The sequence below is a fragment of the Colletotrichum fructicola genome (genome assembly GCF_000319635.2).
Source record: "Colletotrichum fructicola Nara gc5 chromosome Unknown KSG_Nara_v1_contig05, whole genome shotgun sequence".
In the NCBI taxonomy this organism is placed as follows: Eukaryota; Fungi; Ascomycota; class Sordariomycetes; order Glomerellales; family Glomerellaceae; genus Colletotrichum; species Colletotrichum fructicola.
This window is the reverse complement of record NW_027094055.1, coordinates 3,411,393-3,437,543: the sequence shown is the minus strand read 5'-3', so window position 1 is coordinate 3,437,543 and position 26,151 is coordinate 3,411,393. Positions and strand designations below refer to the sequence as shown.

At 50.8% G+C, this 26,151-nt stretch overlaps 6 protein-coding genes across 6 annotated transcripts; 4 read left to right on the top strand and 2 right to left on the bottom strand.

Annotated features, from left to right (window-relative positions):
• Positions 1-4,168: 4,168 nt before the first annotated feature.
• On the bottom strand, positions 4,169-5,148 carry CGGC5_v009647 (uncharacterized protein; the record flags this gene model as incomplete). Its single annotated transcript, XM_032021736.1, has 2 exons — positions 4,169-4,189; positions 4,408-5,148. The coding sequence occupies 2 exons, from the start codon at positions 5,146-5,148 to the stop codon at positions 4,169-4,171; spliced, it is 762 nt and encodes a 253-aa protein (XP_031881192.1).
• Positions 5,149-11,877: 6,729 nt separating this feature from the next.
• CGGC5_v009646 (uncharacterized protein) lies at positions 11,878-13,523 on the top strand (the record flags this gene model as incomplete). The annotated part of the gene is made up of 6 exons (XM_032021734.1): positions 11,878-12,063; positions 12,179-12,539; positions 12,588-12,705; positions 12,761-12,831; positions 12,892-12,916; positions 12,989-13,523. The coding sequence occupies 6 exons, from the start codon at positions 11,878-11,880 to the stop codon at positions 13,521-13,523; spliced, it is 1,296 nt and encodes a 431-aa protein (XP_031881190.1).
• Positions 13,524-18,930: 5,407 nt separating this feature from the next.
• On the top strand, positions 18,931-20,602 carry CGGC5_v009645 (Retrotransposon-derived protein PEG10; the record flags this gene model as incomplete). Its single annotated transcript, XM_066152203.1, has 2 exons — positions 18,931-20,463; positions 20,534-20,602. The coding sequence occupies 2 exons, from the start codon at positions 18,931-18,933 to the stop codon at positions 20,600-20,602; spliced, it is 1,602 nt and encodes a 533-aa protein (XP_066008507.1).
• Positions 20,603-20,622: 20 nt separating this feature from the next.
• CGGC5_v009644 (uncharacterized protein) lies at positions 20,623-21,354 on the top strand (the record flags this gene model as incomplete). The annotated part of the gene is made up of 1 exon (XM_066152202.1): positions 20,623-21,354. The coding sequence occupies one exon, from the start codon at positions 20,623-20,625 to the stop codon at positions 21,352-21,354; it is 732 nt and encodes a 243-aa protein (XP_066008346.1).
• Positions 21,355-21,410: 56 nt separating this feature from the next.
• CGGC5_v009643 (Transposon Tf2-9 polyprotein) lies at positions 21,411-24,744 on the top strand (the record flags this gene model as incomplete). The annotated part of the gene is made up of 2 exons (XM_066152201.1): positions 21,411-24,026; positions 24,070-24,096. 2 exons carry the CDS (start codon positions 21,411-21,413, stop codon positions 24,094-24,096), a joined length of 2,643 nt encoding a protein of 880 aa, XP_066008505.1.
• A 121-nt stretch (positions 24,745-24,865) lies between these two features.
• On the bottom strand, positions 24,866-25,657 carry CGGC5_v009642 (uncharacterized protein; the record flags this gene model as incomplete). Its single annotated transcript, XM_066152200.1, has 4 exons — positions 24,866-25,200; positions 25,252-25,467; positions 25,543-25,582; positions 25,625-25,657. The coding sequence occupies 4 exons, from the start codon at positions 25,655-25,657 to the stop codon at positions 24,866-24,868; spliced, it is 624 nt and encodes a 207-aa protein (XP_066008504.1).
• Positions 25,658-26,151: the final 494 nt, after the last annotated feature.

Below are 26,151 nucleotides of genomic sequence, written 5' to 3'. Positions count from 1 at the left end.
GTCAGTGATCTTTGGCATTGTGTCTGATTTACTAGCAAATATAGATTGAGCTTTTGCCTCGTGTTTGGACCTCAGCGAATCAAGGGTCTCCCACAAATTGAGCTCCAGTAGGAGGACACCGAGGGAGCGTAAGGCGGCTGTATGATCCTCGGAGGCTGTCTTGATTGGCTTTGATGTCCCTTCTGGGAAACTTCTCGCAACAAAAGCTCTCTCAATGCTCAGAACTGAGCCTCGTTTGAGAAACAGGATATTGCGACTGCTCAGATTTTCTGGAAGCCAAGGCGTCAAGTAGAGCTGGAGAAAGCTTGAGGATATCGTGGTTGCTAAGTCCAGTCTTGCTGTATACGGCATGTAAGGACGATTTTGATCCTGCATCATGTCATGCAGTGATACCGTCGTCCATCTTTCTCCCTTTGAAGTCTGTTTCGGCAAAACGTCAAACTTCCTGAAGGCGTGGTCTGCAATTGTCCCATAGTAAGGAGGGCTTGATGGTTTCCGATTGGAGCGAACCTTCTCGCACAAATCAATACAAGTGCAATTCGAGCCTGCGCACGTTTGTAGACTTTCTGTCGCAGAAGGACTCAACCCTACCAGCAGTTTCCCTGAGTTGATGTTTTGTTGATCGATATTATGACGTCTCTTCCGCTGCTTGCTGGGGATTTGCTGAGTGCTCGACTGGTTGCGTAATGGCAGACTTGAATGCAAGTTGTTAGGTCGAGTTGCTTGGATGCCAATTTCCTCCCAAGAGAGTCTCAGTGACGGACCAAATCCCGTGTTTAGAGTATCGTCGTCTGCTTTGTAGGTCATAGCCAACCAAAACAACAGCTTTTCGATGGTCGATGGCTGCCTCATCGTCCTCTCCATAAGCAAAATTGGATGGTGCTTCTAGGCCGAGATGCACCTCGTGACTACATTCGATGCCGCATCTCAAGTTTGATTTCAACGCGCGATACACGCTGCCGGAAATCTCCCGTAGAATGTTAATTGATCGTCTCCGGCCGCTTAACTTTCTGGTAGGCTCCTCGGCGATGGCAGAACTGGCCAATCGTTCCAGGGAGGAAACGCCCTCTTTAATAGCTTCAAGTATGCCATCGTATTCTGTCTTCTTCCAACTGAATTCTATACGCTGGGAAACTCTGGTGAAGGCGCTAGTTGACTGCGAATTTACCTGGGCATGTCATGAGTCGAAGTCGTACTAAGAAGCATGAAGTAGAAGGACCGGGGTTTTCTCACTACGCCGTCCTGAATTTCAAGCTTTTCCGTCATCTTTTGGAGGGACCTCAGTATATCTTCTAGATGCTGCTCAAAGAGGTCGAAGGCCGTATGAAGCCGAGCTTTGATCCCCTTTCGCAGCCCTGCATCTTCCCATGCTTTTTGGGAATGATTGTGAATCATAGGCTCTATTTGGTCATCTGAAACAAGTCCTTTCAACAGCGTATAGAAGACATTGTCAAGATTCGCTTTCTCAGTCTTGAGGTTTCGAATGAGACGACGTAGCACAATCTCATGATTCCGCCTACTTTTGATTGTGGTGAATCCCTCCTTGAATTGTTGGAGTGTTGAGACGAGTATGGGAATCCCTCCCAGCACGATGCCTGCTATCTCGAAGCCGGACATCGTAGGTCGCTAGATAGTCGCAGTATTGATAAGAATGGGTAGTGTTTAGAGATGAGGGCGAGGGAGCCAGCAGGAGGGGGGGAAGTTTACGTTTGACCCCTCAGCGTCAGCCTCATTTACTGCGTGTCTTGTCATTTGATAAGCAGCATGCAGCGTCATCTAAGACAGATGATCATGATGATTCGCGCCAAGGTGCGGGGCTTATCTGCACTTTCTTACGGACCACAACAGGAGCCGGTTCACTTCGCTTCATAAGATATTACCCTAGAAGCCCGACTACACGGCTGACTCTCCGTACCTTCATTCATCCGCAGTGTTTTACCTGAATGAAATTTGGTTTTATCATCGTGATTTCTCCAGGGTCTGCTATCTATTAAGTGTTACATGGCCATTTACTTCATAAACCACTCATCTTTCATTTCGCCGACCCTAACAGCAGTTCAAAATTCAAAGATGGAAGAAAACATAGGCTCTGTCACTTGCATGGTTCTGGTTGCCGTCAACCGTGTACTCAAAAACAACCGCTCGTCGTTATCCGAGATGCCGAGGCTGAGTGACGAGCTATCAAGATTCAAGATCTGGTGTGGTAGCAGCGGTGCCTGCAAAACCGGACAAGATTCTCTGGACTACAGGCTTCATGAAGCGTCACATCTTCGCGCGCAAGTTTTGGTCCATCTTCATGATCTACAAGAGGTTCTCGAAGGCATCTCGGGGATAGAAAACAACACAGACTTGGGTGATGACACGGAAGACTCTGACAGTGACGAAGTCGAACGAATTCTTTCGGAAGTCACGGACATCGTAAACTGCCTTTTGCGCCTGAGTGTTTCGGTTCGAAGCCCAGCGCCCCGGGATCGATTCCTTATTTGCTCGGAAACAGACACTTCGGCAAATAACGCTGCTCATGTTGCTCAAGTACGAGAGAAGTTCCATGGTATTGACGACTTTCTAGCAGATCGCCTGGGCAATGCTATCTCCCGACGCAGAAGAGAAAGTCACAGCATAGACAGCGCTTCAACGAATCTCAACCGGTTGGAGGCACAGCTGAGAGAGACAGGGCGACATCTCCTTCATTACATGAGAAAGAATATGATGAAGCAGGATCAGAAATTTCAGTTGTCACAGATGAGGCGGAATCAATTGAACCGGGAGTACCTTCTATGCCGGGAGAGACATTTGATGGTCATTTCCTGTGCCCATACTGACTATGAATACAGAACTCATATTTACAACGATTTACGGCCCTACAACTGCCTCGCGGAAGTCTGCTCCGCTCCAGATCAAACCTTTTCAAGTAGCACGGAGTGGATGCAACACATGATTCAGGAACACTTGGGTGTTTATCGATGCCCGAGCCATTGCGAAGGTGTCTTTTCGTCGATATCGGATGCTCAGGTACACTTTTTGACGACACACCCCCATACTGCAATTGAACTAGGAAATGAGGCCGACAATATCATCATCAAAACCTTTCAATTACGAGAATCCAGCTTATGCCTTCTTTGTCCCCTTTGTGCAGAAACTCAGCAGTCTCCAGAGCAATACCGTCGTCATGTGGGCAGACATCAACGAGAATTGGCTCTCCTGTCATTGCCCGAAGAATCTTTGGCATTTGAAAATTCAAACTCCAAAAGGCAGGATCCTACAAATAATCACTCGCCGATACCTGAGCAGTCTTGGACATCATCTGAGGATTCAGAGTCGGAACCGGGGGAACTGCCTCCCCCCAACTCGTCGCTGATCTCCCAAACATCGTGGGTTCATCATCAAGGAGGGGGTGATTCATGTTCGGACTTGGATTCTCTGCCCGGCAACAACCAGCAAGAAATGCCTGATGGATCTTGGACATGCTGCGACTGCGAACAAGACAATAATGCCGAAATGTGCGGAACGGACGAAAATGACACTATGAAATGCTCAAACGGTTGTGAGCATACGAAATGCAGTAACTGCACAGATATATATCAATAAGCTTTGGGCGTACTGAACGTGTATTGTATTTTTGCAGAAATCCTGTTACAGCGTAGCCAGCCCAGGATAATCACGACGGCCTGCTCACTTGAAAATGAGTATTATTGGGGCAGCCTGACGCTTGGTCGGTCTTGCAACCTTAAAAACACTCTGCAAGTCTAATTCCATCTGGAATTGAGGCACTAAACAGCTCTGAGTCGTGCTAGAATGTTGCCGAGGTACGGCTGTTGAAGTGAGCGATGAGAGCACAGCCCACTTACTTCAGGGTTGAACTAGGAAATACTTTATGCGAAAGCTTGATATGCACGCGCTATATCGACAGGGTTATCTGCCCAGATCGGCGTGTGTTATGCAGAAATGTGGCGAGCAGAAACTTCTATGTTGAGTTTACTCTGTTGAAGTTTGTCTATTCCAATGAACCACGATGGTTTTCCTTATAGCTGCTGCCTTCATCTGTAACCGGAAACGCGATTACTTCCACTTCCACCTCGAAAGAGCCTTTCTGCCAGACTAGTAAGCTCATGATATCTATCAACTTCGGGCGAACAAGGGTTCCGCTTTTGCGAGTTTACGAGAGAGTCTAAACAACGAAAATCCTCCTCTAGTGTTATTAAGTTAGTCATCGGGCAATTATTTTGCAGGAGCCACTGGCAGCCTCAACTTACCTCCGAACTCACTCGACTCAAGCAACTCTCTGCCCATCAATACCGCGACGCCATCGTCGATACGCCGAGGACACAGACCGAGAAACATGAACACCATCGGCACACAAAATCGTCGATTGGTAAACCGCCCCGCAAGGCGTATCGCCCGACGTACGTCTCCCGCCTGCATCCCCGTTGACGAGGAGCCGAGCTCCATCCGCAGGATGAGCACGGCGCCGCACCATGTCGCCGGCAGGTCCCGGTACCACAGCGCCGGGAACAAGCTCCTCAGCCCAGCCTCGCTCAACGTCTGCAAACTCACGCGATCACACAGTTCGGGGTCAAGTGGGAGTCTGCCCTGCGAGAGATACTCCCCAAAGTAGGCGTTGCCGCTCCGCCACCGCCATAGTCTTTTCAGCCCGTCCTTGTCGGGGGGTATGCGCGAGTAGCCCCTGAAGGCGTCGATGGCCTCGAGGTCGCGGATGAAGACGCCCTCGGGGAACTGAGTCGTGTCGACCACGAGGAGGTACAGGTCCTGCAGGCTCTCGCCGGTGTAGTGTCTGTGCACGGCGTAGTGGAGGGCGAAGAGGAGCGAGCTAGTCCAGGAGACTAGGTTGGAGTCGAAGGCGTGGAGGCTGAGGAGGTGGTCTTCGAGCTTGTGAGCGATGAGGGCTGGGGAGAAAGGCGTGGTGGAGAAGAGGTCGTGGTGGCGGGTTGGGGAGTTGTTGAGCCAGGCGCGGGAGGAGACAGACGTTGTGGAGGTTTCACCGGCGCTTAGGGGGCCTGTGAGACGGAATAGGAAGCGTGGGATGCTGGATGTGCATTGTTTTAGGGTGGCTTGCTGTGGAAAGTCTTGGGGGTGAATTGCACCAGGTCGGAAGAGGATTGGGCCTGTTTCTAAGCCTTCTAGAGACATTGTCGACTGAGAATCACGTTCAGAATGAAAAAGGGAGGAGGGGAATGACCAAAGTTCAGCGATAACGGTGAAATGCCGGTAGAGAACCGATAGATAGAGTTTCCGTCGCTGAACAATGCTTAAGCTTTGGCAGAAGTTCGGATGAAGTTCTGATCAGTTGGTCAGGCGAGAGTGATATGATAGGCACAGGTGAGGTAAAGATTTGTTAAGTGTAAATAGTTCCATGATAGATAAAAGTAAAGATATCATAGTTAGATTATGAGGAAATCTACGTATGAAACATTTCCAGACAAAAGTTTATAGAAATGAAATCTCACACACCGTACTCAACAAAAACGCGAAATAGAACGAGCAAAGGAAAACGAAACAGGCCGACAAATAGAACATGTCAAAATATGATGAAACATGAAGCTTATGTATGCCGGGGAGAAATCATGTCATTAATCACAGCGGTCACTCTGGTATTCAGGTGAATTGAAACCTTGACAAGAACACCGTAAGAACCCCCTGAAGCCTAATAGTCTAGGAGAACTCAGAATACCGCAGGCCACCTCTCAGCCTACCTTGTCGGCCAGCTGGATGTGTGGTCTTTGAGGGTTAGTCTTCATCACTGTTCTTCTTATTACTACATTTCTGCAGAAACTTCTGGGGATCACGGCGAATACCACTCTTCAGTGCATGATGCGAGAAGTTGGAACCGCCCTAGCTTCTCACAACATCACAACGAAAGAGAGGTGGCTGAATTCGATTCTGCTCGCAGAAAAATCGCGCCCATCTGGTCCTCCTCGTTGACGGACTCTAGTGTCATAAGAACAATGCTATGACGAATGAGGAGATCCAGAAGCAGACCCCAAAGTTACGAAGTTGGAGGGGAAGAAGAAGGTCTGTGGGCGCGCGGTTGTGATGGTATACTTTTCAAAGTTTCCTCTTGCTCATGAAAGCGAGCAATCTACGGCCTTTGTACCTTTCTTCTTTCTGCCCATTGCTGGAGTCACGTTAGGTGACAGAATCTGCAGTGGTTCTCAGTTTCTACTTGATCTTGGTTGCCTGGCTCAAAGAGGTAGAATGAATTACGCTACTGGCTTGACGCAAACTCGGTGGAAAGTCAGTTTAACACAAAGTCCCATGCACCTCATTGATATTGTGAGCGAACGGGTTTATAATCTCGGAGTTTCAGAAGACGCCAAAACTACCGAAACTATTCTTTCAACAAAGTTTAGAGCGGTATGCAGTGAGACTTGTCCCAACAGTAGAATCCTCCTAATTCCTCTTGTCATGTAACTTAGCTGCCTGGAAAAAGACTTTGCTGCAAGCAGTGAATGTCAGAATATTGTCAGTTCACCGGCGCCCGTCCAGAGCCATAGTAGAACCTCTAAGGTGAAGGGATGCTAATCCACCAGACATGAGCCTCTATTAATAGCTTAAATTGGTTCATGAATCATATGTAGCTACTTCCAAAAGCTAGCGGCCTCTGCAGTACCAGTCTCCAGACTGCCAACTGAGATCCCAACCATTTCAACCTGTCATGGGCAATGTGAGTAGTTGTTCGCGCATAGATTTCTCGCGATTCAATGCTCTATACACACTGATACTAAAATGAATGGCTTCTTTTGATTCACGGATTAAAGTATGAAGACGTCGGTCTCGTGAGCCATTGCAGTCACCACCCGTTGCCACGATGTTGTCAGATTTCAGCCTCCATCAAGTCCATCGCTCAGATAAACCCCGCAAAGCGGGCTCCCCCGTTCCGTCACACCACCCACCCATCACATATACCACCCCCCGGCCACTGCTTTTCCATGATAACGCGGCTGGGCTATTACTCCGCTCGGCCTTCGGCGTCCCCATTGGCGGAAGAGTGTTTGCCGCCAGGTTGGCTCCCCCAAGAAGCTGGATGACTTGCGCGGGCCCCATCCAATTTGCACATCATTGAACCTACTTTGATGCCCATATCGACCCGCGTGACGACGTCAATGCAAACCGCGGGCTGGCTGGAGGCCTTAGCAATCCTGATTAATCGGGATTCTGCATCGGCACATGAAGTGGCAATGCATCTTTGCTTCTTTTGACAGCGCACACGCACACACGCACACCCTCCTCTCAATCTTGCGTCCCGATATGAATGTTGGTTTTAACTGCCGGGCGCCACGCTCTTCAGCTTTAGTTCTGTGCGACATGAAGAGAGAAGGCCTCCGTGTCCAGAACAATAATTATGGCTCAGGGGGCATGAGAGGTGGAGTTAAGGTAGCAAAATAGTTCTAGAAGAAACCCGCCAAACAGCGCCACCTCCATGTGACAAACCTTCAACGTCCCTCGGAGACGAGAAACGGGCCTTGGCAAAAGTTCCCCCCAGTCAGTTTGAAAAAAACAGACCGCTGTCTTTAATGAAGCCACAGTGGCTGGATGGCGCCGCCGCTCCTTTCCCTGATCGGAGAAGAACCCCGTTAGCTTCCCCGGGAAAGGGGGCCAAGAACGCGCACTAGAAGGCATAAGCTCATTCCCCAAGTTCGGGTGCGCTGCTAGAACCCGTTGGAGCCAAGGCAGGCCGGGTCACATTTTTCATCACTTGTCAGCTTGCACTAAAAACACCTCACGCACCCAGGAGGCTCGGCCGACGACAGGCACACACACACGCGAGCGCAGTTGCGCCTTGTGTGTCCATGTCCGGAGACCTCGCGTCTTTCGGGCAGGCATCTCCGGCGCGGAGCGCAAAAAACGGCAGCAAAAAGGAACGACGCGGTTGGGGCGTTGCGTCACAAGGTGACGAGCCATTCTCGCCTATCGTTCGGGGGTGATTGAACGGTCGCAGTCCGCCCGTACGACCTCGGTAGCTCGGTGCCGGAGGCAACGAGAGGGCGCAAAAATCCAGTGAAAAAGGGCTGTGTTATATGGTCAATTATAGGTGTAATTTGCGTCGTAGGCAGTCCTCCTCTTTCGCGTGGCGTCAGAGCGGCAGAGCGGCGGCCAGTGTTGCTGGGCTGGTTCTGGTTCTGGTTGGGCTGGCTGGGACGTCCCGCAGTGTCCATCAATCTCCGTACCGGAATCCATACTCCTGGAATCTCGCAAAACCGAAACATCGTGGACCGGTTTTCCATTCGCAGCCCAAAAGGTATCTCCACCGGCTATTCCGCTTAAGGGCTGGGCGGGTTTCTCCCACACGTGGTGGTGCACCGGTGCCGGGCCCTGTTGGAACCTGGGAGGGCTCCTCCTCGCAGTCCTCGATCTCCTCGACGACCGAAAAAGTTCGATCGTATGTGTTTTGCTTTTCTGGGTATGGATATGGATCGTGAAAAGGTCGGGTTGCTTCCGTGGCTTCCACGCGACGTTTGCTGTTGAGAGTTCGACCCATCAATGTTGCAACCTCTGCTCGCTTTCTCTTAGGGAGGAGCCTCCTGTTTTTCTTGCGACGACGTGACCCCTAATACGACTCATACGCGGAGCCGCCAAGATCACCTGGGAATGGCCGAGCCCTCCCGCATCTGCGGTGAGGCCCGCTTTGGACGGCAGGCGGCGATATTGAAGTTATATGAAAATTGTTACGGCGCGCGGACTCGTTCGGGGCCCCGATCGGGGTGCCAGGACCATTGCCGGATCCTCGTCCCCTCCAACTCCAATCATCGCGAAAAAGACAACCAATCGCCAAGGAAGGCGGGCGTAGAAACCAAGGCGAAAAAGGAATAAGCAGCTGCCAGAAGGAAGAAAACGTACGAAAAACTCCCGAACGTTTCCTCCAGCTCCAGCATCCTGAGACTGCGGTCCACCGCAGACACATGTCACCTGGAATAATTGTCCGACCCCCCGCCTTGCTTGTGACAGACGGCGCTCATTGAATCATTGTTGGAACATTCGGCCGAATCATGGGCCGCTACGACGTCCACGCACCACACGCACGCACGCACGCACATGAGCGGGAAGCCAACAAGAGACATCCAAGGACCAAGGCCCCCAAGGAACAACTCTCGGTCTTGGCCCTCTTTGGAGTCGCTGCGACACACGTCAACCAACGGTCGGCCGACTTTGGATATAATCTTGCTGATCGAACAAGAAAAGAACAGTTCGGCGAGGGCGCGGATTCTGATTGGTCCCATCGACTCATTGGCGCGGTTTTGTCGGAATTCCCGTCCCCTGGTTCCCTGTCCGTATTTATCTTGCTTAATGGTCACATCAAAAGTGTCAAAAAAGAAAGCGTGGGATCATGGGACGGCACGCACGCCGGACAACTGACAGCCGCCGGACGGCGTGGCGTCGTAAGGCCAGCAGCGGCTGCGCGAGAAAGAAGCGACGATTGACGAACGAGACGGTGTCGGATAACGCATGCGACGGATGGGATGGGGATGGGATGGTATGCCACTATGGTATGGTTGTTACGCCTTGCGCGACCGTGACGGTTGCAACATTGCGACGCTGGTACCCGCCAGCAGCATCCTTACTACTACCACGTAGTGTATCCGTAGGCTGATGAACCAAAGCCGAGGCGGGTTTTCTGGAACAAGAACGCGTTCGCGGGTTCCGTCCACGGTCCTTTGAGGCTGCATTTTCGCACTACTCTTTCCACGTGGCCGCACGGATTGAGGTTAGACCCGGGATGTGGGAAAATTGTACCACGTATAGGATGAATAAGTCAGCCCCTATGCCGGGGTCATTCACGCGAGAACGAGTGAGAGAGAGGAGATACTAGTATCCAATGTAAGCAGAAAAAAAATAGTGAAAAAAAAAGAGGTCAAAGTGCAACCCCAAGATAGAGCCAGACGCCACAATTCGAATGAGCAGCCCCTCTCTGGCCTCTCCCCCCATGCACCCGAAATCGCGAGATGGATGATGAAAACCCCCATGTCCATCTTGAGCGAATCTCGCTCTCTCTCTTCGCCCCTCTCCCGTCTGCGGCCATGTATACGATTATCGATGCACGTAAGTGCAGTTGGGAACACCAAACAGACGATGCCACTGGCTCGGAAATGGAGCAGAAGGGGGCCTGCTGGTTGGGGATCGAGGTGCGTCTCGCGGATGCAAGCCGCACCGCACGCTGCAAGGTTGGTCACGCACCCAGCCCAGACCTGACGAGGGCGCCAGAGCCCAATCCCGTTAAGGCCGTCCAGAAGCCGTACGGGTCGGTGGGCACGAGAGAAACGATCTGCCGGGATACGGAGGTGGTGGTGGACACCAGTGCTCCCCCCGGGACATGGGTTGCATGTCTCATCTATATCGCCCAACATGAGTCGACAGATCAAGTTCTTTCGGCCGGGGGCATCGATGCCATCGCGAAGAGGGCGGGCGGACCAAGACACCAGAAATGGTGACGCCAAGGCCATCCGCTTGAAACCACAAGTCAAACAAATTCGTATACTAGGTAGGTATGTACCATACATACGGAGTCCCGTTAGTGTGGTTCAACCCTAACTGTGAGCAGAACTCAGAACGCTGGCCGCTGCACGGGTTCAGTGATCACCGGCCGGCCTTGGTGTTGTGGATGTGGGCAGAAACGCTCTCTCGACGCTGGAGACTGCACAGCCCGTTTGCTTCCCCAGATAGCATCCTCTTGACTCGACCGGCTGAGAGTTGCTAGTCATGAATGAAGACACAATAGATAGGACAATCTTTCGCTCCTTGCAACAGCCCGGTTTCACGGAGTAGCACCACCGCAGCTTCTCGGCCAGAGGAACACCTCGTGTAGCACAAGTGAACAGCAACTCTCTCGCTCTTCGGGGGGGGGGGGGGGCGGTGGGTGGCTATGTGTCCACCAACAACACCGCCATCGTCAGCCATCCAGCAACTGGGTGACTGCGTACGCAGCAGACAGGGCTATCATCAGTGGATTCAGTACTTCCGCCGCCGCAGTGCGACACACACACCTGCCCGTCTGGTGCCCTGCCCTCCGAGAAGGACAAGAGATGGGTGTGTGGTTCAGCCCATCGCCGTTGACTGCATAAGCGTGCTTGGCACCAGCCGACTGCGCAAGGTACCGTTCGCACGCATTTAATATCGAGATATACTTTGCCGGGAAACACCTCACTCATATGGCCAATCACCCGACGGTGCTGGCGTGTGTTGGTGGAGAAGGCTGCACACTAATGTCTGCAACCCCGGCACATTCATATATTTCCAGGAGTCGTCGCCTTCGCGGGGTCCGCCAAGTCTAGAATCTCACGTTGGAAGCAGTCGGGTTTTTGCTTGCTCTCTCTCTGCTCTGCTCTACACTACTCTGCTGCCTTGCCTTGCTTGCCTGCTTTCTGTACCAGCATTCCATGTCCTGCGTGTTGGGCCCGGTGCTTGTATATCGAGCGAGCCAGACTAGACTCAACTGGGTTTCCCTTCCCTTCTTCGCATATTGCCGCTGTGCCGCACTCCCACTTTCTCCTCATCTCTCTTCCTGCAAGCGCAGTTCAATCTAGTCACTCATTTACATTTACCTTTTTTGCCTTCTAGCCTTCCTTGTTTCCCACCCTGCGCCTGGTCGCTTTTGCATTCTTTTGGTTCGTCTTTTGTTTCGCTGCTCTCATTCTCTTTACTGCCGGCCACCTCCCACTCTCATTTGAACCTCTCTCGACCCCGTCCGTGCCGTGTGCGCTGCGCTGCGTGTGTTCCACCCGTTTCCGTCTTTCGTCGCCGCCGCCAAACAAGCAGAAGTAAAAAAAAAAGTTAGCCGCCCGATATTACTCGACGACATCCCCGACAACAGACAGCAGCACAACCCATACGTTTACCGGCCGGCGCCCGGCCCAGAATGTCACAATGAGCTCCGACGATGACTCCTCCACCGTCGACATTCACCCCTTTGTCAACCCGTTTGTCGAACTGAATGCTGGACTGTGGTCGCTTTTCGCTGGCGCGACTGTATTTTTGGCATTGAGACTCTGGTGCAAGGTTACGAGGCGACACGGGTTGTGGTACGATGATTACATTCTTGTGGTAACCTGGGTAAGTTTGGTCCATCGAGCCGTCTTTTCCGCCCACCGAAGAAAAAGAATACGGTGCAGCGGATGAGAACGAATCGACATTTCATTTCGTTTTCATTAAACTAACTCCCAAATAGACGCTACTACTGGCAAACAACACTTTGATTATTTACGAATTTGCAACCGGCTACGTTCTCAAGGATTCGTCGCAGCAATGGGACGACCGCATGCACATCTTGATCAACGTCTCATCATGTGGCACTTTGATCGGTCAGGCATGGTCTAAGACGGCTTTTGGAGTCACGTTGCTGCGCATGAGCAACCGTTGGCAGAAGGGTATCCTGTGGTTCTGCATCATCACCATGAACATTTACATGGTCGTCAAGGTCGTCTTCCAGTGGGCCAAGGTCTGCGGCAGCAAGAGCTACGACGTTGACTGGCGCCTCGACATTTGCCTTGAGAAGCACTTCCGCAACGACTTCAAGGAGGGCGGAAATGGTGAGTGAGACGGAAACTGCGATAAAGGACATGGCTAACGAGTCTCAGTTTACAACATTATTATGGACTTTATCTTCGCCAGTTTCCCGTGGCTGATTACCCGGTCGCTGGAAATGAGGCGCGCCGAAAAGGTCGGCCTTTGCATTACGATGAGCTTGGGAATGATGTGAGTATCAACTTAGGTCCATCTGCACTTGCCATGGAAACTAACGCTTTTACAGCGTCGCCATTGTTGCGGCCATCAGAGTGAGCTGGAAGGACGAGGGTAACGACCGTGACGCGTGGTACATCTGTGAGTCGCCCCATCCATCGTGCCGGCTACCCGATCTCTTGACTAACAGAACCCCTACAGACCGAAATGGCATGTCCCAAGTCTGGTAAGTGATTTTTGGCGAGATGAATTGTGCTCAACACAGCCTGCACAAACCAGTATACTAATCCCCACAAAGGTACTCATCCGAAATCACCGGCACCATCATCGTCCAGTGCATCCCGATCCTCCGCCCCATCCTCCGTGAGATCCACACCTCCCTCACCTCCAAGAAGCTCGAGTCCACCGCCGACGGCCGCAGCACGACCTTCGGCAGCAAGATGAGCAGCGGCAAGCGCATCTCCGCCACCATCCACGGCAACGGGCCCCCGTCCGCCGGCCTCGACAAGCAGGGCAACGAACGCATCGCCCTCCGCGAGATCCCCGAAGAGCCTGCCGAGTCATGGAACTGGAAAGACCCCGCCAGCCGCGGCTCCTCGTCGCCGTCAGACACCGACTACAAGCCGAGACCACCGACCGCGCCGTTACCCGACATGTGGCCGTTATCAGGCAGCGAAGGACCCGACCTGAGCAAGGGCTCGCACTCGGGCAAGAGTTTGGACTTTGACGACGACAACAACGGCCCGCGATCTGCCGTCTCCCACCTCGATGTCGACATCGAAGCAGCGCCCGTACAAGGGCTTTCGCCACCCCCGCCTCGCAGGTTTCCTTAGCGATGATTAGGAAATTGGTCAACAGAATTGAAAAGAATAGGCGGAAACCGAGGAGGACCCAACCACTTCGCCCATCCAATACGTCGGACATGAACTCGACAGAACTCTTTGCAGCAGAGAGGATGAAATGCTTCGAATTAAGAGATAGAAACGTGTGCAACGAAAGAAACCTCTACCGTCATTACCTACTACATCCACCACCTTCACCCGCTACGCTACCTACGCACCCCCTTTCTCCGACCGACAAAAGGGATCACGAAAAAGTCAGGTTTCTAGGCTGTACCTTGGTACAGGCACCACTCCACAAGGAACCATCGACTCGGCTTATCCTAGCCTTACCTCACTTCCCTCCCTTTTGTTGCTCACACACATATCTCGCCCGGACGGTTCGCCGAGACGACCACGGTCGCGATCGACGACGTAACCCGTTTGGGGGGAATACACACGAAGCTCATCCGGATATGAGAAGAACGGAGTTCATGGATGGGACGGAGCTTGGGATTCTCGGTAACGGAAAGGGTGTGTGGAGGTGTGTGCGTGTGTTCACATCATCACATTTGGCGAAACAAAAGCCCTGTATATTATCACGCGTTGTTGTTTGGCAGCGAAACTTGAGTGTATTTACTTTTGCGGTTGGGCATCAAAATATCCTTCCAATCAGTACATAGTTAATTTTCCAGTCCATTCGTTACTGGAATACCTTTTGGGATTCACGGGATCATCGATCACCTGCACACACTTGTCTTTGCGACTGCGACCTGCTTGTCTCGTATCCTCGTTCTCCCATTTGAGGTCACCCACATGAAGCTGAGCACAGGTTGAAACGAAGCCACCCCGCGAGGGATGATGATCTGTCGCCAACTGGTGTGACGCAAACTGTCAAATAAGTGACATCCACCCCTGTCCCAGTGGTTCAGGGTTGAGACCTGCACATCTGCGACAGGAGTTGGCCATGACATAAGAAACCCTCCGAGTCAATTGGGGTGACGACCAGAAAGCCAAACAGCGTCTCTCCCTCTTCCCCCCTATTTCGTTCTCGGGTGATTTATGTCGCAGGAGCTTGTGCGACCCGTGCCTGACATGTGCGCCAAGGCGATGTTTTGTTCGGACGAATTGCTGTCCACCTGATTTATATAAACGGTTCCTGTCCAATTTCGAACGGTAATTCGTTGTACCACGGGTTGGCGGTGCCTGGTTTCCTCCGTGGCGAACCTGTCATATCTCAAGTTCGGGAAATTTAACATGTCTCACAACCGGGGGATTGGTTTTGCGGAGCACCAGTCGGCCTAGTTTACCTCACCGAGAAGGAAAATGCGGGAACCCTTTTCACGTGGAATTGGATACACACTAAAAACTGATAGCGATAACGCGGTGCTTTACAGAAAGGGCAGTTCGCTTCACCCATCCTGCGCCGCTTTTTCCGAGTTGGTGTGGCTGGGATTCTGCCATTTCGTCATCTGAAGTGTTTTGGACTTGTTGGCGGTGGTATTGGTGCGCGCGACGTAATTCTCGTGTTGCCCCGATCGGGTAACCGCAAAGCCGCAATTCTGAAGCTGCCCTGACACCCCATCACACTCTTGCAACAACTCCATCAATACCACCACCACCAAGACCACCATCGTCGTCACGGTGTGAGGGAGAGCGAGTCTGAGCCCCGGACGGAAGCAACGTTGGCAGATCACGCCCGCATCCCGATAAGTTTCTTGGACGTCCACACAAGAAATTGATCCGCGGGGATTCTCATAAAACGACGCGTATGAGTCCCCCCTGGGCACCGCTGATCCCGCCTACAAGCAAGGTTTGATCGCCAGTATAAGCTTGTTGAGCTCCGCGTTTTGTCATGCGAAGAATGTATTCATATTTGACACGTTTATCGCCTCCCATGAGACAGGGGGCCCGCTGACGTTTTTTCTAGAAGCTTGGACTGCTCGGAGGTGCAACGATCCGCGCCGTCGTGATGGGGGTTTGGGGTCTTAAGAGGGGACTTAAGAGTTGCGATGGGGCGGTATGCACGACCATCTTCTAACATTGCCTAGGACAGGCTGATATATGTGAATTTGCAATTGGCATGGCAAAACTGGAGACTGAAACTGCAGAGGTCGTTGGCCGTTCTGGTGAGCAACAGCAGAACAGCTGACGTTGTCGATGTAGAGTGACAAGTAATAGTGCTTACAATTAATATCAATCGCAGCGATGTGCTTGCCAGTGCTCGTCATTCCCCTTCAACCATTAGTTGCAGATGACTGCACACAATCTTGTAGGGATTGTTACTGCAGAGCCTCTTTAGACTGCTTGGAAAGCGACTTGCGATTCGGAAATAGAAACGCTGCCGCGGAGTGGTGGCGAGTGAGTCTATGCGCAAATAAGACACCTCGTCGTCAGCGTAGACTGTAGAGAGTTCTGGTAGCTTTTGGATGAAAACCGGCATAATAATCTGTCGGTCAGATTAGACTGTTTCCTGGGCGCTCCCAGCATGGGACTGCATGCAGTTAATATAGCCAAAACCCCGAGAATGTTCTGACGTGGAAAAGCTTCATCACAATTTACAAAACATTCGAAGGACCAGACCCTGTGCCTCCATAACGTTCTGCTTAATTGAAGTTGTTGATACACGGCCGAAAACGGCATTGTCCAGTTGAGTGACGACTGCGTCGTTATCACATGCTGGAACACGCCACGAGTCTCGCGCAGCGGGGCCGTGAAGGAAATGACCGAAATGAGAGGCTTTCGCTCGTTCCAATTGAAAGTGCAGCTCATGTGTTCTATGAATGTTTCCGGGAACAAGTGATATACGAATATTTTGTTTCTGACCTTTTGAGCGCTTATGGCTCCATCCAAGAACGTGAACGACCCCGAGTTGTGGTGCCTTCTTGCTCAAGAGACCCGAACACCATGGAGGAGTGGTTGATAATGCAAATACTATGACTCGGCGGCATCCATCTCAACGTAGTTCCCCGGGCCAGCCAAACTGACCATTGTCTTCATCCAGTCCCCAGAGTCAAAGGGCTGCTCATCCTCAGTGGCGTGGAAATAACAATTTCGCAGCATGAGCTGCGACTGTAGTTACTCGAGTGGGCACTCCTTTGTAGGATGAGGTCCCTGGGCCGACCTAGTCGGTTGCACTTCCTAATGCCTTATGCCAAAGGAATAAGGAGAGGCATGCCCCCCGTTGCGGATACCGCCTGTTTCGGCCAGCTTTCCAATTTCGTCCAGCATTCTCTCCTGTGTCTTGACTTGATAACCATTACAAACTCGAGCATTTGAAGTATTTCTTGGCGCAGGCACCCTTTGCGGCCTTGTCACCCTTCTGCGCAATAACGAACAACGACTTCTTGGGCATGTCATCGACACCGACAAAATTGAAGACCGCTGCTGTGCAGCAGAGGTTACAGGCGGTACTGTTGAGCAACATCAGAACAACAAGTGTCACAGACGTTGAACCTCAATGTTCACAATGATTACCAATCGCTGCGAGGAGTGTGTTTGCTAGTTGGTGCTTTTCGACTTCTATGTTGAAGTTCAGATGTATATAAACCATCTCGAAAGAGTAAAACATCATCGGCAAAGCTTAAATGACGTAGCCCAGTAATTCGCAATCTTAGGAAAGCAGTAATCGAGAGTTGAAAGGAGGGGGGTTGGGGGGTCCGCTTCAATGCCCACGCGGTAGCGCTGGTAGCATTCGTATCATTATTATGACTCCGTGCACTCATCTGATACTATATACACTTAAGGATTGTTGAATCACTTGATCTTCTTGTTTTTTGACAATCAGTTTGGCTGTAACGGTAATTTTGATTGAAGCCGAATTAGGAGAACAGTGCACCACTATCGCGAAGATTGTGTCCATGAAACTTCCTGACGAGCCACCAGAATTCGCAAAAGGCAACTATGAACTGTGCACCGACATTACCCAACAAAAGATGCATCGTAAAAAATTTGGGATAGGCACCTGGGCTCAGCGCATCGAGTCGAGGGAAAATTGCCCCGGTTGCGACCAGCCCCATGAGTACAAATGAGAGTATCTTCCGTCCTGTAATATTGGGCAAGCGCTCAAGATGGAGTCTAAGAAAAGTCTGAAGCTGCACGAAGAGCGGCACAGTGGCTGCTATTTTAGCAGCAGCAGTATAATTATTGGTAGGTAAAGAGTGACCCATGTCGTCGGTTATGAGACTCGCGCCGTTGAGGATGATTATCCAGGCCAACAGGAATGGACCGCTAATGATGACGAGTAACGACTTTGTCCAGAAAGCTTCGTATGCAGTGGAGGCTTCCAGAAGACGGCGCTGAATCCGACTCCTAAGGCACGCGTTTTGAACTTCGTGTTCAGTCAGTTGACAATGCGCACAAGGTGTTAAGTCAGAAAACTGCCGCGTTTAGTGGGATTAAGCTAAGGCGTCTGGAAGTATTAGCCAGATTTCTTATCTAATACTTGATTTCAAAAGAATTCAACTGTGAAATTCACCTATATATATATGACTGCTATAATTACCGATGCCAAAGTGCGAATATAAGGACTAATTTTGTCACGCATAGGAGCAGGAGAACTAGTAGGGCACTAGGGGACTACTGTCACGGTCTATGGACCGATATGAAGCTTCGGCTAGACCCTCAGCTATGGAATACTTTGGAAGGTTACAGAATATCGTGGAAGGTTATGAGAACCTTGTCGGCCCTTACTCAATGGAAGCTTCTGGAAGAAGACTCACATGTATTTAAAGATGAGAAGGGCACCACTCTTTCCCAGAATGGTTCTTCTTTCCTCCAGCTTGGAATGCTCGTAGTAGTAGGCTAGTGTTACGACCCGTTATGCATGGATAACAGTTAACCGACCCACTCGGGCGTCGGGCGGCTAGGACAGGACATTTGTACTATGCAGGATCATGGGAACAACAGGGACTCACTCAGGAACGGAAGAACTATGGTACAGGTCACGTGATGATAAGGAATGAGCATAGATAAGGGACCCACAATGAGCGCTCAGTGGAGACTTGAATGAGCGCTCATCCCACTCTAGAATGAGCGCTCATAGTGACAAGGGGCACAGCGCTCATGAACAAGCAGAACTGTTCATATAAGACTTATATATATAGTATGACCCTGAGCCTGGCTCATGGTCATACTTCCATAGCTCTTCAGCAATCAACTTAGTATTCATCCTCAGGATACTCTCAGCTTACCTTCACTGCGAATTACTTGTTGAGTCTAAGACTGATCACCTTAGCCTCTGAAGATCTGATCTACTGTTAGCCTACGACCTATGACCCAGACCACGACCAAGTGTACTGTTATTACGTCTCAATCTCCAGCTTCTGTTAGCAGACCCTACTGTCGGATAGCTGACCGTAACACTTTGATTGCTCCTGTTCAGTAAGTTGACCATTGAAACCTACTAACAGTACAGACAAGAATGTCTTCACGCGCCTCCGCCAAGTCACCCACTCCGGGAAGCTCTTCTTCCTCCAAACAGCCTGTCAAGAGCCTGGCTGAGGAACTCGAGGGAGCTCCGATGGCAGTGGACTCGGACGACGAAGTCACCCTCAAAAAGGAAACCTACGACAAGCTTCGAGCCCGAGTCAAGAAAGGAGACGACGACATTGCTAAGGTCCAGGCCATGTACAACGAAACCGCCAACGAACTCCAAGGCCTCAAACAGATGATCCAGGAGCTCGGCAACGGACCTCAGAGACTTACGGACCTTGAAAACGGAATCGCTCTCCTAGGAGGACAAGGCAGCAACCCTCTCATACAGGAACTACAAAACGAAGTCAACACCCTTCGGGCTGCTGCCAACATCGTCACTACCCCCACTGGGGGACGACAGAAACTCAAGCTCAGTGCCCCTATCACCTACGACGGCACCCCTGGACAACTCAAGTCATTCCTGATCCAAGTCAAGAACTACCAAAACTTCCACCATGGAGACTTCACCAGTCAAACCGAGAAAGTCGTCCATGCCGCCACTTACCTACGAGGACGAGCCCTCAAATGGTTTGAACCCATCCAGGAAGAATTCCTCAAGTACGAAACCCTGGACGAGTGCTCCACCGAGACCCGAGACATCTACAGCAGTTTTCAGGGATTCGAAGATGCCCTACGATCTCTCTTCCAGGACCCCGATGAAAAGCGACAAGCTGAAAGAGATCTCGCACAACTGCGACAGACTAAGTCAACCAAGGAGTACGCCGCCATGTTCAGACAGCTCAGCATTCAGCTCGACCTCACCGAGGAAACCAAGATCTTCATGTTCTATCAGGGACTTAAAGACGAAGTCAAGGACGAAATCGTCAAGATCGATCGCCCCGAAGACTTCCTTCAGTATGCCGACCTCGCAATCAAGATCGACAACAGGCTATTCGAACGACGCAAAGAAAAGGGCGAAAAACGACAAGGACCCAACACGGGACGCAAGTACCAGTGGCAACCCCAGCACAAGTTCAACAACCAGCGGAACGACAACAGACCCCGCAGCAACTGGAACAACAATCGACAAAGCACCGCTTACGGACAACACAGCGGACCCATGGATCTTAGCATGATGACTAAACCCAACGACAGGAAGCCTTGGAACCCCAAGTGCTACAACTGCAACAAGCAAGGCCACATCGCCAAAGACTGCAGACAACCCAAGAAACTTCCCTGGAAACCAGTAGCCGAACGACCTCGACAAGTCAACACGATTGCAAAAGCCTCACATGCATCCCAATCTTGGACCGGATGCTACGACGATGACTGCCGAATCCACCTCGAAGACAAAGAAATGTCAGGACACTACCCAAGGGACAGCAACCCTGGACGATCCGGATACGACATGAGTGCCCCGGATACTCGCCCCAGAACCCTGGCAATGATGCATTCCAGCAACAGCAGAGTTGCCAGAAAACCAGTTGAACAACTCAACGAGATGCTACGAATCCAGCGACTAGAACCAATCACCTCACATGTGAATAACCAACAGTCCCGCCACGAAGAACAACAAATCCAGAGAGAAATGGAACTAATCCAGCAGGAAGATGCCCGACAAACGCATCTACGCCAACAAGAATCAGAGGAAGAACCAGAACATCAGCATGATCCTCTGACGGAACAACAACTTCTCAGTATGACCAGCAACTGGACTTTTGGAGAAGGCGAAAGCTCACCCTATGACTCGGACGAACCTCGCGACGTTGCCCGACAACGTACTCAGACAGAGATTACCTATGGGTTCACCCCCAGTGTGGACGACTCTAGCTCTGAAGAGGAACCTGACGACCAGGAAAACAGAATCAAGCAACTCCTGAAGTACCAGGAAATCGACATGCTTCAAGACAAGCAACATCGCCACTTTTACGGCACCTCGGCAAATCAGCGAGATCGGGACTACACCCCTCAGCTACACACGGAAGACCACCCCGCGCTGAGAAGCAACCACCGACTTCACCAAACCCTCTTCTGGCCCCAGTGTTTCCACGACAGATGCAAAGAACACATGGGAGAAAAGCACGACTACCAATTCTACCCCAGAAGACACAACGACGAGCCCATCCGCGAGATTTACTCGACATCCGCCATGATCGGATGGACCATGGTACTGTTTGAAGATAACCTCGCAGTCTTCAGACCCAGCCCTCAGTTTCCTATGAGACGTCAACATGACAACGACATGAAGTGGGACGAATGCCAACAAGACGAATGCCAGGTTCACTACCAAGAAAAGGCACGCGCCTGGAGAGTCATGAAGAACGGACCCAGACCTCCACAAGTCAAGATCCGCGAGAACAGCCTCACAAAAGCACGACGGGAAGGAAAGCAAATCACCTACCCAGGACACTCAGAGCAGTCAAAAAACTAGACTCGCCTACCGACGAAGAACCACGACAGGCAACAAGAAAAAGGTTCATCCACCAGATGTCACAAGGACATAAGGGTAATATCGAACTCGAAGTTACCATCAACCAGCAAACGACACTCGCGCTAATCGACAGCGGAGCTGAAGCTAATTACATCGCCCCTCGAGCCATCAACAGGCTAGAAGTACAATGGGGAGGAAAAGAGCGACCCTATCAGTTACACACGGCAGAAGGAGAAGAATTCAAGTACGAAGGAGGTACCATCTACAACGAGACTGCGCCCCTCGAGATGAGTTACCTGGATCGAAAAGAAAGAATCCAATTCGACATTGCCGACATAGGGACGTACGACATAGTGCTAGGATTACCCTGGCTACGGACGAATAACCCACGGATAGACTGGAGCAAAGGCCAACTCCATTGGGACCACGACGACTCAGTCCCTGAGCAGCCCTGTCAAAACCAGGCCTCAAACGAGCCGATACAGCAAGAAACAGCAAAACGATACATCTGCTACCTCAAGGCAAAAGAAGCCACGTCACAACCATTGACAACGACGGATCTCGAACAAAAGAATGATCCACTTCTGTCTATCCCAGAAGAATACAGAGTTTACGAGAAACTCTTTGCAGCCGAATTAGAAACCGGACTGCCCGAACACACCAGTTTCGACCACGAAATACCCCTCAAAAAAGGGAAGGAACCACGCTTCAACAAAATCTACGGACTCAACCAGACAGAGATGGAAGCTCTAGACAAATACCTTGAAGAAAACCTCAAGAAGGGATACATCAGACCCTCAACGTCACCAGCAGGAAGCCCAATCCTGTTCGTACCCAAAAAGAACGGAAAACTACGATTATGCGTCGACTACCGCATGCTCAACGAAATGACGATTAAAAATCGTTACCCACTGCCACTCATCGACGAAATGAGACGACTCCTCCACGGAGCCAACTGGTTTACAGCTCTCGACCTCAAGGGAGCCTACAACCTGATCAGAATGAAGCAAGGCGAAGAATGGAAGACCGCCTTCAGGACACGAAAAGGACATTTCGAATATCTCGTCATGCCCTTCGGCCTTACCAACGCCCCTGCGACTTTTCAGAACATGATCAACCAAGTCCTACGCAAGTACGTCGATATTTGTGTAGTAGTCTATCTCGACGACATTCTCATCTTCTCACCAACACTTGAAAAACACAAAGAAGACGTGCACCACGTCTTACAAGCCCTCCAAGAAGCTAAGCTGTTGGTCGAGCCTGAGAAAAGCGAATTTCACACACAAAAAGTGGAATACCTCGGATTCACCATCACCCCTGGCAAAGTCTGCATGTCAGAAAACAAAGTCAAAGCCATCAAGGAATGGCCGGTACCCAACAACCTCAAGGAAGTCCAAGGATTCCTAGGTTTCGTCAACTTCTACCGCAAATTCATCAAAGACTATGGCAAGATCAACGCGGCCCTCACAAACCTCAGCCGCAAAGACACGCCCTTTACATGGGAAGAACCACAACGAACAGCATTCCAGAAGATCAAGGACCTCATCGCCAGTGAACCCGTCTTGGTCATCCCAGACCCGACAAAACAGTTCGAAGTAGAACCCGACGCATCCGACTATGCGATCGGGGCGCAACTATCTCAACGAGACTCAGAAGGACGACTACATCCGTGCGCCTTCTTCTCTCGCAAGCTCCACGGACCCGAACTCAACTATCAGATCCACGATAAGGAACTCATGGCAATCATTGAAGCCTTTAAGGAATGGAGACCCGAGCTCTCAGGAACCACCCACGAAGTACTTGTGTATTCAGATCACAAGAACCTTTCACACTTCACGACTTCGAAAGTGTTGAATAAAAGACAGATTAGATGGTCGGAATTCTTATCAGAATTCAACTTCCGAATCATCCACCGCAAAGGATCAGACAATGGCAGAGCCGACGCTCTTAGCCGAAGGCCGGACTACAACGTCCCGGTACCTGAAGAAACCCAGGTGATTCTCAAAGGAAACAACGACGGAGACCTCGTGCCAGCAACCAAACTCTTGATGATGGCTGGACGATCTAGTACTAGCCTGACTAGCGAGCTAGACGACGAAGCTATCATGGAATTTCATGCTCGCCCCGCACACGGTCACCAAGGAATCACCAAAACCTGGAAACGACTACGGCAACAATATGGAGAAAAGGTCACTAGAGAACGTGTGGCAAAAGCAATTAAGGATTGTGAGGTCTGCCTCAAAAGCAAACCCGCTAGACACCAACCTTATGGTATGCTACAACCTTTGCCTGTGCCGCAAACCGCCTGGCAATCCATATCCCTCGACTTCATCGTCAAGCTACCGAAGTCTCGAGAACCCCTTACGGGAACACACTTTGACAGCGTTCTTGTCATTGTGGACCGACTCACGAAGTACGCCTACTTCATCCCGTACAAAGAAGCAAGCAACGCCGAAGAATGTGCCTATACATTTCTTAAGTACATCATCGCCAACCATGGAACACCCAAGGAAATTGTGTCAGACAGAGACAAGATCTTCACCTCCAACTTTTGGAAGTCAATCATGTCACACCTTGGCATCAAACAATCAATGTCCACTGCATTCCACCCGCAGACCGACGGACAAACAGAACGAATCAACCAGATCCTCGAAACCTACCTCCGCGCCTATGTCAACTACAACCAAGACAATTGGGTTGTACTGCTACCAATAGCCCAGTTCGCCTACAACAGCGCAGTAGGAGAAAGTACCAAGGAATCCCCCTTCTACCTCAACTATGGATTTGAACCTACCGCCTATGGAGAACGCCGAGCAGGCCCAACTGCAATCAAGGCTGTCGCCTCAGTACGGCAAATCAAGGATATCCAGGAAAACACACGCAAAGAACTCGAATTTGTACGACAAAGAATGACAAAATTCAGCAACAAACGAAGGATTGAGGGACCAACCTTGAAAGAGGGAGATAGCGCCTATCTCGTACGGCGAAACATCAAAACAAAACGACCAAACGACAAACTCGACTACAAAAAACTCGGACCTTTCAAAATCTCACGAGTAATCTCACCAGTCAATTATGAACTCGAACTCCCGGAAACCATGAAGTGTCACCCAGTATTCCATGTCTCATTACTCGAACCAGCTCCACAAGGATCACGGACGAACGACCTCATCATCGTGGAAGACAATGAACCAGAATACGAAGTAGAACGAATCATAGACCACCTCAAAGAGCCAGAAGGGTATCGATACCTCGTCAAATGGAAAGGATACGGACACGAAGACAACACATGGGAACCAGCCAAAAACATCACCAACGCAGCAGAAGAACTCACGATCTACTGGCAACAACACCAAGAACGAGAAGTCACACCGGCACCTGTTATACTAGTCCAGAAGAACGCTGGATATAAGCGAATCAAGCACCCACATCGCTTCACCGAACCACCAACAGAAGCAGATCGACCACGACAAGGAAAACCATTTATTCGCCTAGGAACACCAGAAAATAACTAGGACTCTCCCGACAAAAAATTCGGAGTAGCAGGATTCCAGTCGAACAAAGCATCCACATTCGAAGCACTCCAAGCTCCCGTTGACTGTGCCTCCAAGGTAGCAGCCGACACGTCCTCCGAAGATTCAGCAACAGCTGCTTTACCTTTCCTAAACACCATTCGCTTCTCTTCCCGCAATCGCTCCAACTTCGCTAGCGATTCGTTCAGTTCCGACTGAGCTTTTTGATAAGCCTCCGCCTTTTGCTGCAAAGCAGCAGCCCTTTCACGAAACCTCGCCTCCTCCGCCACTTCCGCCTGATCCAGACGATCCGACTCCGCCACCAAACGATTTACTGCCCACCACAATCAGTAAGGAACTATGCGACACGGCCAAGAGAACCCACGAGTACAGATCGCATCCTCAGAAGCATCGCAAGGAATACCAAGACGATGACAAGTCCCGCAGATGTCGGAATCCGGAAGAAGCAAACAGCGCACACCACGCGAGCGACAATTCGAGCAAGGCATTTCGTTTTCAATACCCTCGTTAATAAATCGAAGAATTCGGAACAAACGGCGACGAGTCGAGGCACCAGAAGACTTTGGTTTTTGAACGCGACCTGACATGGTGTCAGCATCATGAGTAAATCAGGAAACACGATTGACGGATCCCCAACCTGGGACCAACGACCTACTTATGTTGGGTCTTGAGGACAAGACCTTTGGAGAGGGGACCTGATGTTACGACCCGTTATGCATGGATAACAGTTAACCGACCCACTCGGGCGTCGGGCGGCTAGGACAGGACATTTGTACTATGCAGGATCATGGGAACAACAGGGACTCACTCAGGAACGGAAGAACTATGGTACAGGTCACGTGATGATAAGGAATGAGCATAGATAAGGGACCCACAATGAGCGCTCAGTGGAGACTTGAATGAGCGCTCATCCCACTCTAGAATGAGCGCTCATAGTGACAAGGGGCACAGCGCTCATGAACAAGCAGAACTGTTCATATAAGACTTATATATATAGTATGACCCTGAGCCTGGCTCATGGTCATACTTCCATAGCTCTTCAGCAATCAACTTAGTATTCATCCTCAGGATACTCTCAGCTTACCTTCACTGCGAATTACTTGTTGAGTCTAAGACTGATCACCTTAGCCTCTGAAGATCTGATCTACTGTTAGCCTACGACCTATGACCCAGACCACGACCAAGTGTACTGTTATTACGTCTCAATCTCCAGCTTCTGTTAGCAGACCCTACTGTCGGATAGCTGACCGTAACAGCTAGACCA